The 17,330-nt window shown below is 42.2% G+C and overlaps 1 protein-coding gene across 1 annotated transcript in view; it reads left to right on the top strand.

Moving 5' to 3' along the window:
- The window catches only part of Dnaaf3 (Dynein axonemal assembly factor 3), a 122,284-nt gene that overhangs the window by 26,352 nt on the left and 78,602 nt on the right, over nucleotides 1-17,330 (top strand). Inside the window, exons 3-5 of the mRNA XM_080270753.1 lie at nucleotides 6,567-6,659; nucleotides 16,469-16,650; nucleotides 16,788-16,934. Coding sequence (XP_080126879.1) covers nucleotides 6,567-6,659; nucleotides 16,469-16,650; nucleotides 16,788-16,934 — 422 coding nt within the window. The remainder of the gene's footprint in view (nucleotides 1-6,566; nucleotides 6,660-16,468; nucleotides 16,651-16,787; nucleotides 16,935-17,330) is intronic.

Below are 17,330 nucleotides of genomic sequence, written 5' to 3'. Positions count from 1 at the left end.
TGATTTCATTTTGCTCTATGTAATGTAAATTTATTTATTGTAATCAATAAATTTACAGTTCTTTCCTTTGAGCTTAATTGTTATTCGTGTTTTATTTCACCATGAGCTTCTTTAGTCTGCTTATCTTAGTTCGCACAACTTACTTATTTTCTGTAACTGTACCTAAAGCAGTTCTTTCATATTAATTCTGAAATCCGTTGTGCCAGCTAGGGGTTAAGCTTCAGCAAGAACCTGTCTGTTATTAATATTAAATATTGATTGTCAGGGGGTAAAAACTCTCAGGGGCCTGCGGTACCGACTGTACAGCATTTGTGAGTAATTAATCTCCGCTGTGTACTGTAGAGAGAGACAGCGTTAATTCTCATCTTTTGAGAATCAGCAGTCAGCCAGAATAAAATGGCGATCTATTTGCCATAAATTTATTAATCATTAAACTCCCATTAAATTTTGGATTACACACATTCTTAAATTACAAAACCTCGTTGACAGAAGCGTAGTGAGGTTATTGTTGCTCTTCAGAAGGCAGTTTCTTGTCCTAAAGATCTGCATAACAAGTGAGTGAATGAGTGTCACCAGGAGCTAATCATGACACAGAGGCAGCAGCACAATTGCCACGTACTTAGAGGCTGTAGTCCACCTCAAGCCTAGGAACACCTCTCTCCTCCCATGTCCATTCAAGCAACATTGTCAGTTAGAGTCGGTAAGAATCTTACATTATTGTTCATTTCCATTAAGTATGCTTTACTAATTTCTTGTTCAGGTTCTTAGTGTTCACTGATGACCATTCGATGCAGGTTTTGGGGTAAGGGGGACAACTTTTCCAAAATGACAGACTCATAAGTAATTTTCCCCATGTGATTAGTTATTTCTAACTTTCGAAATTCTCAAATTGCCGTGTGTGCTTATTCTAATTACAGTGCAATTTAGGAGATTCTGCTGTAGTAGGTAGGACAGTGGATGTTGGAATGTCTCTGGTGAGAGAGGGTTAGGGTGTGGAAACTTCCTGTCCTGTTGTTTGCTGATGGTACTGTATTGTGAAGTGACGATAAATGTGAGGTGTAAAGTTTGGTATGAGTTTGGGAGCACATATAAGAAATGGAACCTATAAATGAATGTACAATAGATAAGAGTAAAGTTATGGTTTTTGAGAGAAAAAGAAATCACAGCATGCACTGTGAAGCTGGATGATGAAGAAATGGAGAATGTGAGAGCATTCACGTACTAAGGAAGTGTGATGGGTATGGATGGAAATTTAGAAGATGAAGTGCTTGAAAGGTTACAGTAGGGTAGAAAGATTGTTGGTTCATTGAAAGCACTTATAAGGATTAGGGAAGTGAACATAGAAGTAAAAAAGTCACTGTATGATAGTACAGTATGGTGATCTCCATTCTGACATACGGAAATGAAGCCTCAACCCTGTTGGAAGGACACAAGTTAAGAATGAGAGCAGAGAAAAGTTATTTTGGAGGAACATGTGGAGTTACATAGAGACAGGCAGACAAATGAGGAAGTGAAGGAGTATTGTGGTGTTGATGTTAAAACTAGAAGCAATACTTTAAGATGGTTTGGCCATGTGGAGAGGATGAAGAGTGAGAGACTGACTAGAAGAGTGTATGTGAATTAGATGGAGGGGGAGATGGGGAGGGGGAGACCAAGAATGAAGTGAAGGATTGAGTGGTGAGACTTATGAGGGAGAAGAGTGTTTGTTGGAGGGAGGGCAGCCAAATGGCAGAGGTCAGAGCAACATAAAGGCAGTTTGTTTGGGGCCACCCCTTACAGGATGAAAGTGTCTGGTAGTAGATACTGATAGAATATTCTCATGCAACACCTATTTATATAGAAGAGTGGTCAGGAATATTAATGAATTCATTGGAAAGTGTGAGTGGTGCTGGGTGAATGAGTGAGTGTGATGAGCACTTATATGGTTTGTGTGTGGGTTCATTGCTTTGCGAGATAGCAATATAAGCTGATGTGTGTTTTGGCTGTGGATTCGTTGTTTCAGTGATCTGTTTTGAAACCTGAGTTGAGTGCTTCATTCAAGAGTCTTTTGGTTTACCTCTCACTGCTCCAATCCACGAGCAGGCAGTCTCTTTCTAGCACACGTAGGGTTGACAGCTCTTGACTATAGTAGTAAGTTGTGAAGTGTATTTATGCTTTGTAGTGTAAACTCTATTTCAGTGTTTGTGAGTTATTTGTGATAGTTTGTATATCACATCTACAAATTTTAAAAAGTATTATAGCTGCCTAGTGAAAATAATGTTCATAATTAATTATGAAGACTGATTTGTGTGCTGCATTAGTTCTCACTACCCCCCAGAGCTCCTTGTCCTTGTTGCTAGCCAAGCAGTAGGTCATCCACGTGTGTACCAATAGCCTGTGGTCGAGTTGCAGAGTTCCCTTGGAGCCGAGAAGGAGCAACCAGGTCTCCTCCAGCAGTGATAGAGGGTGCCGTGTTCATAGTTCAGTCGTGGTCTGTGAGCTGCTGTGTGGGACCGTACATGGCATATTTCTGTAGTATGACGCTGTTGTGTCTGCCTCTGCCATTCATGTACAGTACAGTACTCCACGTTATATTGATGGCTAACCATACCCAGGACTTCGTGGGTCCATGCTGCCTGAGTACTACAACTTAATACTTCACAGGACTTCTCCTTGACTCGTCACCCTGCATCCTTCTCTGTGGTCTTCCACTGTATCCTGTACTTTAAGTCCCCACTCAACCATACGGCTCAACCATACCCCATGATACATTTATTGTGTGATAGTGGTCGGTATGGTAGGAGTATGAATGTTGTGTATTTGAGCTGTGAATGTCACTTGTAGGTTGTGGCATATATATATAATATATTGTTTTAATATTTTTATAAGCACTGTCATTTTACATCACTAATCTGTACATAGAATAAGGAGTACCACATAAATTATGTGAGTGCATCTCAATTACTATTATAATTCAATCATTTACTCTGAAATCACAGATTCTACTAAAGATATCTGGTGTGATTTCACTTATAAAGAGTTCATAGAATGTGAGATCAATAAACTGTCAACAGAAAATTGCAGGATTCCATGGTTGTCTGAAAGCACACATTGTTCAATTTTCACTTCCATATTCGATGGTCACCTAGAAGCACAAATTGACATTCCCTGTCTACTTGGTCAGTACATATGAAAATTAAATACCATGGCTGGCAGTTCCTGTTATGTCAATCTATCTATTGCCAGATGCCTTAATCCCTTATATGAGGTGGCCACAAACAAATCGCCTCCACGTCAAGCTGTCCCCCGCCATTTCACTGCCTTGCTCCCAGTTCACATCCCTCTCTCTCATATACCTTTCCACTCCATCCCTCCATCTCATCCTTGGCCTACCCCTCCCTCTCTCCCCCTCCACCTCACTCATATACACTCTCCATGTCAGTCTCTTACTCTCCATCCTCTCCACATGGCCAAACCACCTCAGTGTGTTTCTCCTAACGCTTCCTATCACATCCACATCCACACCACAACGCTCCTTTACATCTCCTCATTTGTCAGTCTGTCTCTCCATGTGACTCCGCAGGCTCCTCTCAAATAACTCATTTCCACTGCTCTCACTCTTGACTTGTGTCCCTCCAACAACGTCCAAGCTTCACTTCCATACGTTAGAGTTAGTATCACAATACTGTACTGTCATGTAATAACTTTTTCACTTCCATGCTCACTTCCCTGTTTCTTATCACTGCCTTCAAGGAACCAGCAACCTTTCTTCCTTGTTGTACCCTTTCAAGCACTTCACCCTCCAAACTTCCAGCCTTACTCATCACACTACCAAAGTACTTAAATATACTCACATTTTCCATTTCCTCATCATCCAACCTCACTGTACATTCACTGACTTCATCTCTCTTGAAGACCATAACTTTACTCTTCCCTACATTCATCTTTAGAGTCCGTTTCTTACACATTCTCCCAAACTCATCCACCAAGCCTTGCAGCTCCCCTTCGTCTTCACTTAACATCACAGTATCATCTGCAAACAACAGTTTCCAACCACTGCCCTCTCTCATTAGGGCCTCTTCAACATCCACTGCCCTACCTTGTATCTCTTTTATAACCCCATCTGTATACAGATTGAACAACCATGGAGACGTGACACATCCCTGTTTCAACTCAACCTCCATATAGAAAAACTCACTCAGTTCACTATCCACACGCACTGTGGCCTTAGCACCCTCATACATACTCTTCACAGCATTCAGCAACTTCCCATCTACTCTGTATATGCTTAATACTCTCCACAATCCTTGTCTATCCACCCTGTCATATGCTTTCTCCAAATCCGTGAAGGCTTCATACAACTTCTTTCCTTTCTCTAGAAACTTTTCCACCAAAGATCTAAGAATGAATATCTGATCTACACAACCTGTTCCCTTCCTAAAGCCTCCCTGTTCTTCTCCAACTAATTCCTCCGTTATTTACCTAACTCTGTCAATAGGTATCCTACCGTATACTTTTCCTGTTATGTTAAGAAGACAAATGCCCCTATGATTACCACACACTTCTTTTTCCCCTTTCCCATTGTACAGGGGAATAATTAATCGTGACTTCCAGTCCTCCGGGACTCAACCTTCCTCCCAGGCCAATCTGCACATCCTCCACATCCATTCTACAGTATTACTATCTCTCCCTCATGCTTCAGCATTTCACCACACACTCCATCAATTTCTGGGGCTTTCCCCATGTTGACATTCTTCATTGCATCCACAACTTCCATCCTACTGATTTCTTCGTGTCTTCTCACCTGCCTCCTTCTCCCAGCCATTCCCCTGCCACTTATACTCGCATTACTTTCATTCTCTGTGGTCAACAATTCATTAAAGTGTTCTTTCCATCTGCTCACTTTTTCTCCCTTCCCCCTGTCATGTGTGCACTGGAAATTCTTATTTTGTACCGGTATTTTATTCCATTTCTAGTATCAGCAGTACAGTAGTTACCTAAATCCAACCTTACAGATACTAAGATGGTAGTAGTAGTAGTAGTAATTGCAGTAGCAGTAGTAGTAGTAGAAGAAACCCAGTCTGTCTGGTAGAGGAAACCCATCAGCTGTAGGCAAGCGATGGCCTCTAATGGACCATCCTGTGCAGTGAGCTAAATTCCTCTGTGGTGGACAACAAGGCATGGGAAAGAGTGTGGAAGTTTGGTTCCTTGATGGATGCTGCTTTACCATCTCCACCCAGTTAACAGGCTCCAAAGTAGGCTCTACATTACCTTGTTATTTGGTTATATGGTTACCATGCAGCATTGTAAATGGTTTCCTGGATTACAGGAAAACATTAATCTTGTTACTCAGCATAGATTCACCATAGGAAGAGGTAGTCAGCATAACATCAAGTGAGTGGATGAAGGTAGCCACCTCCTACCATTGATTGAGAAAGTAAAAACATCTACTGAGGAGTTAGTCACTGTATGCAGAGAAGGTTACCAGAATTTGAATCCAGTTGGTAGTCAGAGGTTGATATATCATGCAAATACTGCCAGGGACCTAAGATGTCCCCTAAGGTTTAATGAACTGGAATACTGTAGCCAAGGCATGGACCTTTGGGGTCCAAAATGGGTGTGGTATTATTCATTCATTCATTCATTGCCAGACGCCATGTATCCCAGACGGGGTGGCCAAGGGCTTAGAGTTAATTGTTTTACAGGGAGGGGCACTAATCCTCCACCAACCCCACTTGACACGTAGGGATGCCAACAGCATCTGGTGTTCCCAGGCGGTCACCCATCCAAGTACTAACCAGACCCAACGTGGTATTATTGATTGGCATAATTATGTTAGTTTCGAATGTAAGGTACTGTATACAGTACTGATTTTTAAAGATTACAATAATCCTGCAATTATCTGACATAATAGAGCCAAAAGCATGTCTGAATAGTGGATCCCTGTGGATAGTGGACTTCTCCCCTGGCTCCCCATCATACATACCCTAACTTTGAAAGCCATTGTAAAAGGTCACTGCAGTGCATCGTGCAGCACTTATTCCTGGCGTTTTACACAGCTCTGTCTCGTCAAGCAGATCTATAAACCACAGCCATGCAATTACCATGGTCAAGCAGTCCTGTGAACCACTGACAAGCAGTCATCACTGCAGGGTATGGCCCTGCAGTGACACGAAAAATCATAAGAAAAACAGCCGAGCCAGGTGAAAATGTTTGCTCGGCCATAATTTCCACTCGAATGCAAGCATTTTGTCTGGATAAAATTGAAAAATGTCTGAATAATAGTTTCGAACAGCCAGATCACAGCGTCTGGATAATGGATTGTTTGGATAATGGATGTCCGAATAATTGAGGGATTACTGTAGTTAGGGTTTTCATAAATACATAGTGTTAGCTACATGTTGTACTGATTTTGATACTGGTATTGTGTCTGATGTATCTATACGATGAGTGTGGTACCAGGCTATTTTTTCATATAAAGCACTGCTATCAGCCAGTTCAAAAACTGAAACTGAAATGTGTAATGATATGCACACACACATTTACTCCACCCCTATCATGTCCATTCAGATAACAGGGTGGGTGAGGAGGTGGTGAAGATGGTGATGATAGGAGCTGGAGACCCTCGTCATTTGCTGCTGACACTGGCCAGATGGGGAACTTATGGAAAACAGTTTAGGGTGAGTGTTTGTCAGAGTACAGTACTTGCCATACAGAGTGGGATACTGTACTTGATTGGAAGCAGTGTTGTTCCCAATAGGCTGTACAATAATAGGATATTTTTTACTGTATTAGCTTCTGTTAATTCTGTATTGTTTTTATTATTATTTTTATTGTTGTTATTATTATTGTTTATTTATTATTATTATTATTATTATTATTATTACCCCTGGGGGTAGGGGGGTTTCAAGAATACTCCCCCAGTATCCCTGCTTGTTGTACGAGGCGACTAAAAGGGTTGGTGGTGGGTTAGTGCCCCACCCCGTAAAAAGAACTAACTAAACAAGCGAATAAAGCGCCTCGGACCAGGACGGACCATACATAGATAACTAAGGAACGGACAAAGGACATTCTGAGGGTGGAAACATAGAATGTGAGAGGAGTGAATGATGAAGTGAAAGAAAGAGAGATTGTTCAAGTGCTTGAGGATGCAAGAGTGGATATATGTGGATTGACTTAAACTAAATGGGAGGTGAAAGGGTGAGAGAATGGGAATATGGTTTAGGTATGTGTACGGGAGTTAATGAGAATGAGAGGGCAAGAGAGGGAGTATGTCTGACGATAAGCAAGAAGTGGAAGGAAAATATAAGAGAGTATGGAACAGTGGGTGCAAGGATTGTATGGGTGAGGATGAAAGTAGGTATACAGGCGTGGGCGATTGTATGTGTGTATGCTCTGACAGAGGACCGAGTGGCAAGAGTGAAAGATGAGTGTTGGGCGAGAGTAGAACCATGTATGGACAAATTTGAGAGGAGCGAGAGAGTGCTTTTGATTGGAGACATGAATGGCAAAGTTGAGAATGTATGAGTGGATGGAGTGGTTGATCAGTGGGGTGTGCCAGCTGATGTAGATGGGAATGGTAGTGCTTTGGTGGACATCTGTGCTGGTAAGGAGTTGGCAATAGCTAACACCTTCTTTCGACATAAGATGATCCACTGGTATACATGGAGAGTAATGAGGAGGATGGATGGTGAACTTGTTGAATGAAAGGCAATGATAGACTACGTGTGTGTGGATGAGCGAATGAGAAGACAAGTGTTGGATGCAAGAATGTGGAGAGGGTGGGGGAATAGAGTCTCGGACCATCACTTAGTGATGGCGAAGGTAAAGCTGCTAGGAAAATGGTTGAGGAGACGAAGGGGAAGACAGGAGGAAACAGCTCCTGTGAGAAGAGTGGAGAATTTGCAAGATAGTGAGAAAATGGCAGAGTATAAGAGCATAGTGGAAGAAAGATTGGGAAGGTATGAGCTAGAGCAGATGGAAGGGGTGGAAGAAGTATGTAAGATATTTACGGAGGAGATAGGAGCAGCGTGTGAGGTGGTTTGTGGAGTGAGGAGGAGATGCAGGGGTGTGCAAGGGACAGCATGGTGGAATGATGAGGTGAAACGAGCACTGAAACAAAAGAAGAAGGCATATAGTGAATGGTTAGCAAGTAGCGGTAGGGGAGAAGATGAGAGAGAGAAGAGAGAGGTATATGTGAGTAGGAGAAGGGAGGTGAAGAGACTGGTGAAGGAGAGTAAGAAGAAAGTGGATGAAGTGTTTGGGAGGAATCTGAGTGTGAAATGGAGGGAGAATAAAAAAGTGTTTTGGAAGGAGGTTAAGAAAGTAAGGCAGTATGAAAGGGGAAATAGTAGGTGAGTGAAAGATAGGAATAATAGATTGTTGGTGGAGAAGAGAGAGAAATTGAGGAGATGGAAGGAGCACTTTGAGGATTTGTTGAATGTAGAGAGTGAGAGCAGTGTGAGTATAAGTGGTTAGGGAATGGCTGGGAGAAGAAGAAATGAGAGGAGGGAGGAAGAGATCGGTAGGGCAAAAGTAGTGGAAGCAATGAAAAAGATCAAGTTGGGAAAGGCCCCAGGAATTGATGGAGTGTGTGGTAAAATGCTGAGGTATGGGGGTGAGATTGTTGTGGAGTGGATATGGAAGTTGTGTAGATTGGTTTTGGAAGAGAGAAGGGTTCCAGAGGACTAGAAATCAGGTATAATTGTTCCTTTATACAAAGGAAAGGGGAGAGAGAAGTATGTGGTAACTTTAGGGGTATTTGCCTTTTTAGTGTGACTGGTAAAATATATGGTAGAACTCTCATTGATAGGGTTAGGCATATGACAGAGGAGCTAGTTTGAGAAGAACAAGGGGGATTTAGGAAGGGAAAAGGGTGTGTAGATCAGATATTTGTTCTAAGATGTTTAGTGGAGAAGCATCTAGAGAAGGGAAAGAAGTGTATGCTGCCTTCATGGACTTGGAGAAAGCTTATGACAGAATAGATAGGCAAGGTATGTGGAAGGTATTAAGAATATATGGAGTGGAGGGGAAATTGTTGAATTCTGTGAAGAGTATGTACGACAGGGCTAAGGTGCGAGTGGATGGTGAGCTGAGTGAGTTCTTTGATCTCAGTGTAGGACTGAAACAGGTTGTGTGATATCTCCATGGCCGTTTAATATATACATGGATGGGGTTATAAAGGAGGTGCAAGGTAGGGCAGTGGATGTGGTGGTGGCTCTAATGAATGAGGGTGAGATTTGGATGATTCCGGTGTTGCTGTTTGCTGATGATACAGTATTGTTGAGTGAAGATGAATGGGAGTTGCAAGGTTTGGTGAATGAATTTGGGACAATGTGTAGGAGGAGGAAGCTGAAAGTTAAGCCGAGACATCTCAACGACGTATGGGTACGTTGCAACATTTTGCATTTGCCAGTCCTGACCACGTACTGGTACATCGTGCAATTGCAAGGTCCCTAATTTGCACAATTTTCAATTTTCGCACGTGATTTTTCGTATGTATACACGGGACACCTTCCTCTATTCCTCTACAAGATGCCAAGCAGGGACAATGCCTTGCACCTCATAACCTCCCTCCCCCATTTTCTCGGCAATTCACCTGTCACCGGTGACCTGGCCAATAAAGACATTCAGGGCCAGAGTGATTCCCCAATCGATGACACTGTGGAGGACAAAGTTTACATAGCATTAGAGGAAGAAACAGTCAGAAATGATGATCAGGTAATGTGGCAAAAAAAGGTCAGGAATGGTGATGAGTTAGTGAGTGAAACAATGCTTATAATGCCTATATTACTGTTTGAAAAACAATATACTCTCGTACTACATATAAATTCGTACCAAACAAATAAATAAATACCATTTATGAGTGATGTGGAATAGTTATCCTCCCATAGAACTCGTTTTCTTTGCAGCCAGCCTGATAGAAAACCCTGTAAGGTAAGGAGGTACTCCTACCTGTATCGAGTATTTTAAACCTCAGGTGAGCGATTTCTCTATGAATTTTCGATGTTTCTCACCAAAAGCGGAGGTTTTAGCCAAAAAATTTTTTTTTCAAAAATGCTCGGGACTGGGGGATGTTGGAGGTGCGAAAGTGCTCGGGACGTGACGGGTTAATGTAAACAAAAGTAAAGTTATAGTGTTTGAGAGGAATGAAGTCACAGAATATACAGTGAGGTTGGATGGTGAGGATATGGAGAGTGTGAGTGCATTCAAGTATTTGGGTAGTGTGATGAGTAAGGATGGAAATTTGGGGGATGAAGTGCATGAAAGGGTACGGCAGGGAAGGAGGGTTGTTGGTTCACTGAAAGCAGTGATGAGAAATATGGAGGTGAGTATGGAAGTTAAGAAGTCACTGCATGATAGTATTGTGATCCCTACCCTGACGTATGGAAGCGAGACATGGACCTTGCAAGAGGGGGAACAAGTCAAGAATGAGAGCAATGGAAATGAGTTACTTGAGAGGAGCATGTGGAGTGATATGGAGGGACAGGTTGACAAATGAAGAAGTGAAGGAACATTGTGGGGTGGATGTGGATTTGGTTGAGAAGATTAGGAGAAATACACTGAGGTGGTTTGTACATGTGGAGAGAATGGAGAATGAAAGGCTGACTAAGAGGGTGTATGTAGGTGAGGTGGAGGGAGGGAGAGGGAGGGGTAGACCAAGGATGAGGTGAAGGGATAGAGTTGAGAGGTATATGAGGGAAGGGGGGGTGAGTTGGAGGGAGGGTAGTCAAATGCTGGGTGACAGAGCGACTTGGAGGTGTTTTGTCTGCGGCGACCCTTTGCAGGATTAGGGTGTCGGGCTATAGATAGGTAGATTATTATTATTATTATTATTAGCTATTATTATCAGTTATTGTTATTATCATTTTTATTATTGTTACTGTGATTATTATTATTATTATCTGTTATTATCAGTTATTGTTATTATTATTATTATTAGCCCCTGGGGGTTGGGGGGTTTCAAGAATACTCCTCCAGTATCCCTGCTTGTCGTACGAGGCGACTAAAAGGGTTGGTGGTGGGTTAGTGCCCCATCCCGTAAAAAGAACTAACTAAACAAGCGAATAGAGCGCCTCGGACCAGGACGAACCATACATTAATGACTAAGGAACGGACAAAGGTCATTCTGAGGATGGGGACTTGGAATGTGAGAGGAGTGAATGATGAAGTGAAAGAGAGAGTGATTGTTCAGGTGCTTTATGATGCAAAAGTGGATATATGTGGACTGACTGAAACTAAATGGAAGGGAACTAAATAGAAAGGTGAAAGGGTGAGAGAATGGGAATATGGTTTAGGTATATGTGCGGGAGTCAGTGAGAATGAGAGGGCAAGAGAGGGAGTATGTCTGATGATAAGCAAGAAGTGGAAGGAGAATATAAGAGAGTATGGAGCAGTGGGTGCAAGGATTGTATGGGTGAGGATGATAGTAGGTATACAAGCGTGGGCGATTGTATGTGTGTATGCTCCTACAGAGGACCGAATGGCAAGAGTGAAAAATGAGTTTTGGGCGAGAGTAGAACCATGTATGGACAAATTTGAGAGGAGCAAGAGAGTGCTTTTGGTTGGAGACATGAATGGCAAAGTTGGGAATGTATGAGTGGATGGAGTGGTTGGTCAGTGGGGTGTGCCAGCTGACGTAGATGGGAATGGTAGTGCTTTGGTGGACATCTGTGCTGGTAAGGGGTTAGCAATAGCCAACACCTACTTTTGGCATAAGATGATCCACCGGTATACATAGAGAGTAATGAGGAGGATGGATGGTGACCTTGTTGAACGAAAGGCAATGATAGACTATGTGTGTGTGGATGAGCGAATGAGAAGACAAGTGTTGGATGCATGAGTTTGGAGAGGGTGGGGGAGTGGAGTCTCAGACCATCACTTAGTGATGGCGAAGGTAAAGTTGCAAAGAAAATGGTTGAGGAGACTAAGGGGAAGACAGGAGGAAACAGCTCCTGTGAGAAGAGTGGAGAATTTGCAAGATAGTGAGAGAATGGTAGGGTATAAGAGCATAGTGGAAGAAAGATTGGGAAGGTATGAGCTAGAGCAGATGGAATGGGTGGAAGAGGTATGTAAGATATTCATGGAAGAGATAGGTGCAGCATGTGAGGTGGTTTGTGGAGTGAGGAGGAGATGCAAGGGTGTGCAAGGGACAGCATGGTGGAATGATGAGGTGAAACGAGCTGTGGAACAAAAGAAGTAGGCGGATGAAGAGTTTGGGAGGAATCTGAGTGTGAAATGGAGTGAGAGTAAGAAATTGTTTTGGAAGGAGATAAAAAAAGTAAGACAGTGTGAAAAGGGAAATAGTAGGGGAGTGAAAGATAGGAATAATAGATTGTTGGTGGAGAAGAGAGAGAAATTGAGGAGATGGAAAGAGCACTTTGAGGATTTGTTGAATGTAGAGAGTGAGAGCAGTACGAGTATAAGTGGTTAGGGAATGGCTGGGAGAAGAAGAAATGAGAGGAGGGAGGAAGAGATCAGTAGGGCAGTAGTAATGGAAGCAATGAAGAAGATCAAGTTGGGAAAGGCCCCAGGAATTGATGGAGTGTGTGGTGAAATGCTGAGATATGGGGGTGAGATTGTTGTGGAGTGGATATGGAAGTTGTGTTGATTGGCTTGGGAAGAGGGAAGGATTCCAGAGGACTAGAAATCAAGTATAATTGTTCCTTTATACAAAGGAAAGGGGAGAGAGAAGCATGTGGTAACCATAGGGGTATTTTCTTTCTTAGTGTGACTGGTAAAATATATTGTAGAATATTCATTGATAGGGTTAGGCATATGACAGAGGAGTTAGTTTGAGAAGAACAAGGGGGATTTAGGAAGGGGGAAGGGTGTGTAGATCAGATATTTGTTCTAAGATGTTTAGTGGAGAAGTATCTAGAGAAGGGAAAGAAAGTGTATGCTGCCTTCATGGACTTGGAGAAAGCTTATGACAGAGTAGATAGGCAAGGTATGTGGAAGGTATTAAGAATATATGGAGTGGAGGGGAAATTGTTGAGTGCTATGAAGAATATGTACGAAGGAGCTAGGGCTACGGTGCGAGTGGATGGTGAGCTGATTGAGTTCTTTGATCTCAATGTGGGACTGAAACAGGGTTGTGTGATGTCTCGCTGTTTAATATATACATGGATGGAGTTGTAAAGGAGGTGCAAGGTAGGGCAGTGGATGTGGGGGTGACTCTAATGAATGAGGGTGAGATTTGGAAGATTCCGGTGTTGCTGTTTGCTGATGATACAGTATTGTTGAGTGAAGATGAATGGGAGTTGCAAGGTTTGGTGAATGAATTTGGTACAGTGTGTAGGAGGAGGAAGCTGAAAGTTAATGTAAACAGAAGTAAAGTTATGGTGTTTGAGAGGAATGAAGTCACAGAATGTACAGTAAGGTTGGATGGTGAGGATATGGAGAATGTGAGTGCATTTAAGTACTTGGGTAGTGTGATGAGTAAGGATGGAAGTGTGGGGGATGAAGTGCATGAAAGGGTACAGCAGGGAAGTAAGGTTGTTGGTTCACTGAAAGCAGTGATGAGGAATTGGGAGGTGAGTATGGAAGTTAAGAAGGGAGGTGAGTATGGAAGTTAAGAAGTCACTGCATGATAGTATTGTGATCCCTACCCTGACGTATGGAAGTGAGTCATGGACCCTGCAAGAGGGGAACAAGTCAAGAGTGAGAGCAGTAGAAATGAGTTACTTGAGAGGAGCATGTGGAGTGACATGGAGGGACAAGTTGACGAATGAAGAAGTGAAGGAACGTTGTGGGGTGGATGTGGATGTGGTTGAGACGATTAGGAGAAATACACTGAGGTGGTTTGGACATGTGGAGAGAATGGAGAATGAAAGACTAACTAAGAGGGTGTATGTGGGTGAGGTGGAGGGAGGGAGAGGGAGGGGTAGACCGAGGATGAGGTGGAGGGATGGAATTGAGACGTATATGAGGGAGGGGGGGTGAGTTGGGGGGAGGGTAGTCAAACGGTGGATGACAGCTACTTGGAGGCGTTTTGTCTGCGGCGACCCTTTGCGGGATTAGGGCGTCGGGCTATAGATAGATAGATAGATTATCATTATTGTTACCTCCTCTCTTGCTATTTCTCCTCCCTTCCTATTTCTCCCTTCTTTCCTGTCACTTCTTATTGCTATTCTTTCCTTTACAGATGGCTTTATATTGATTGACAAGCCAAATGGTTTCCTGTAAGCCAAGAAACTATTTACAGCGCTGGGTGGGAACCACATAACCATACGTGCTCCCTACTTGTCAACAAGTAGGTTGGTGGAGGGTTAGTGCCCCTCCCTGTAAAACAAATAACTCAAAGTCAAATGGCCACTCTTTATGGGATTATGGCTTCTGGCAATAGATTGATAGATAGATTATTATTATTATTATTAGCTATTATTATCAGTTATTGTTATTGTTATATATATTATTATTATTATTTCATTATCAGTACTGTATTGTTTTGTATCTGCTATGTTCAATACATTACAGTACTCCCTTAATTATCTGATGTAATAGAGCCAAAGGCATGTCCGGGTAGTGGCAGTATCCAGATAATAAACAATATCCCCCTTACTGTACCCAACCTCTAACTTATACCTAACCTATTTGTACAGTACCTTTGCTTATTTTGGCTTTGTTTTCTGGTCATTCAGGCATATTTAGACATCAAAACATACATAGGAATATCCAAAATAAATTTAAAACCAAAAAAAACATGCAAAAAAAAAAAATGGAAAACAAAAAACACCCTACCTCTACACTACGTACCCCTCCTAATTTTGGTACTGTTTTCAGGTCAGTCTGCCATATTTAGACATCAAAACACACATAGGAATATCCAAAGTAATGCTAAACACCAAGAAAACCATGAAAAAAAGCTTAAAAAACAAAACAAAGCAAGAAAAACCTACCTATATATATAGTACCCCTCCAAATTTTGGCAGTGTTTTCCAGTCATTCTGCAATATTGAGACATCAAAACACACACAGGTATATCCAGAGTAATGCTAAACAGCCAGAAAACAATGTATAAACAACATAATTCCACAAAAAACCTGAAGACAGTCGGAAAATCAATTATCTTTCTGTGACACGAGTGATAGCTGCTCCCGGGGCACACACACAAGCAGTTCCACAGCCAAATATGCCATCAAAAATTGGTTCTGTTGATATTGATGATATACCTTCATCTTTGCTGGTGTTTATACTATTAGTTAATAAAAACACAAATAAACTGATGAGTAAAATAACAAAACTGCATTGAGAATTAATATTGTTCAAGAGTAAAACTTACATTCACATAACTTCCCACCATCCTAGTGCAAAATATTGCCTGCACCTTGCAAACGCTAAGCATATGTCTAGATGCAAAATTTCATGAGCTTTCTCATGGATTTCACAGGATTTTGATATGACCAGTAGTATTCAAATACGTTACCAAAAACTTTAAAAACTCACGGTTCAGTGTTTCGGCACAAAGGAGGGGAGGGACTAAGGGAGTGAGCTAGCAAGGTGGGGAACATGGGAGACTATGGAGGAGGGACAGAAGGGGGGAGAAACAGGGCTGTGGGCAGGGTTTTCGCGCTTCTGTCATGAGGTGGACGGGCACTTTCACCTGACTTGTGGCTTGCGGTCTAACATGCGTGATGGCAGTTGGGAAACACTAATCCCGGCAGCCGCGTGACTTTGGGCACCCGGTGGGGATGCATATGGGCTTTTTGACACCGCTTGTGGGTTATGGTCGGTAATACAGTACTCGGGTGCTGGAGGTTCATAGGGAGTGATCAGGCCAGCATACGCCTTTGACCATTCAGTACAGGGGCGGACGGATATTTTAGCTCAGGTTGTGGGTTACGGCCTATTTCCCGTGCATGACTAGACTCTAGTGGCCATGATCACGATTGTTTGAACATGTCAGCGGGCCGGTCAAAGTTCTCAAGGACTTGTATGTTCGGATAATTGCAAGCAGATTCGGATAATGGTTTAATAGAACCAAAGTCCAGTATCCGGATAATGAACAGGTCCGGATACTGCACGTCTGGATAAATGAAGGATTACTGTATTTGATTTCAGGTTTACTGTAGCTAGTGCTGCATATTACTTTTCTGTGTTAGATTTTACAAACTGCTTCTTGGCAGCTGTATTCCAAAAGCACTGTTCATTAAGCTAATACGTTATGCACCATTCTGTGTACAGTAGTATAAACATTACACTACTGTATATGAACATGTGTTGGAAATAAAGTTCTTGGTACGATAGCAATTATGTACCATACTGGACTGTATACTGGAGGAGCATCTTTAGGAGTGTTCCCATCTGTTGTGTGTTCACTAATGTTTTTCAGATGCGAGGTGCTTCACTTCCTTAGTTAAGCCCCATATTATGGTCCAGATGGTCCCTCATCTGTCTGGTACATTTACTTTTCTGTAAACGTTACTACAAGTAGAAATATAATCAGAAATAAAGGATCTCACTAATAATGTATTTGTTTGTACTTCAGGTGTATGTGGTTGAGGCGCAGGTAGAGGTTTATGCCAGGTTGCTACTGTTGGTTGGGGCAGCACTGCAGCTGGGCCTGGGGCTGAGGGAGAGGGCTGCACTCCTTCTTGATCTCTGGGCAAACCTTCATCTTAGGCCAGCCTCCAGGACTTACCTTGAACACATTGGTCGCAGATTATCAATGTAATAAAAATTTACATTGTTTGAACTAATCAGCTTTATTTGTTATGTCAATCAATTACTTTCACCTTACAAAATTATCTTTGATCTCATGAATGTCAAAAAATCTATCATAACTGATGCAAGTTTCCTCTTGCCAGAACCGTGACTGATCCAGGCCATTATTCTAAACTTGTTGGATTGGTGAATGCTGACAAATTGAAGTATCGAGAAAGAGACGCACTGGATGCTGTGTGTCGCTCATGGTACACCATTACCTCAGCTCAGTATGACCCCAGTCATGCCTGGTCAGTATCACACTCATGAAGCCGTGTGCAAATTCTTTTTTGGTATTGTTTAATACATTTGGTACAGTATATTGTGTTATCTCATGCACAGTTTAGGATCCATATTCACCTTCATTAACTCTTTCAGCCTGAAGGACCACTCATAAGTTGAAAAAATGTGTCTGGCAGCAGTCAGGTTAAGATGGAAAAGTTGAAATTGCACTTGATCAGCATCCATATACAGTAGATCCTCCGTTTATGTGGTTAATGTGGTGGGTAAAAGGAGCATTGAAAACACAAACACAGACACATAAAGTATACCATAACACTCATAGTCATTTGGTGAATAAGGGGCACCACCTCCCAGAATTTTTCCATAGTACCCATTGTGACCCTCTTGAAATTTTTTCCTTACCA

The sequence above is a fragment of the Coenobita brevimanus genome, chromosome 5 (assembly GCF_032717465.1).
Source record: "Coenobita brevimanus isolate Jiangsu-jjx chromosome 5, ASM3271746v2, whole genome shotgun sequence".
Taxonomy (NCBI): domain Eukaryota; kingdom Metazoa; phylum Arthropoda; class Malacostraca; order Decapoda; family Coenobitidae; genus Coenobita; species Coenobita brevimanus.
The sequence above is the reverse complement of the archived record's forward strand: the minus strand, read 5'-3'. Positions and strand labels throughout refer to the sequence as shown.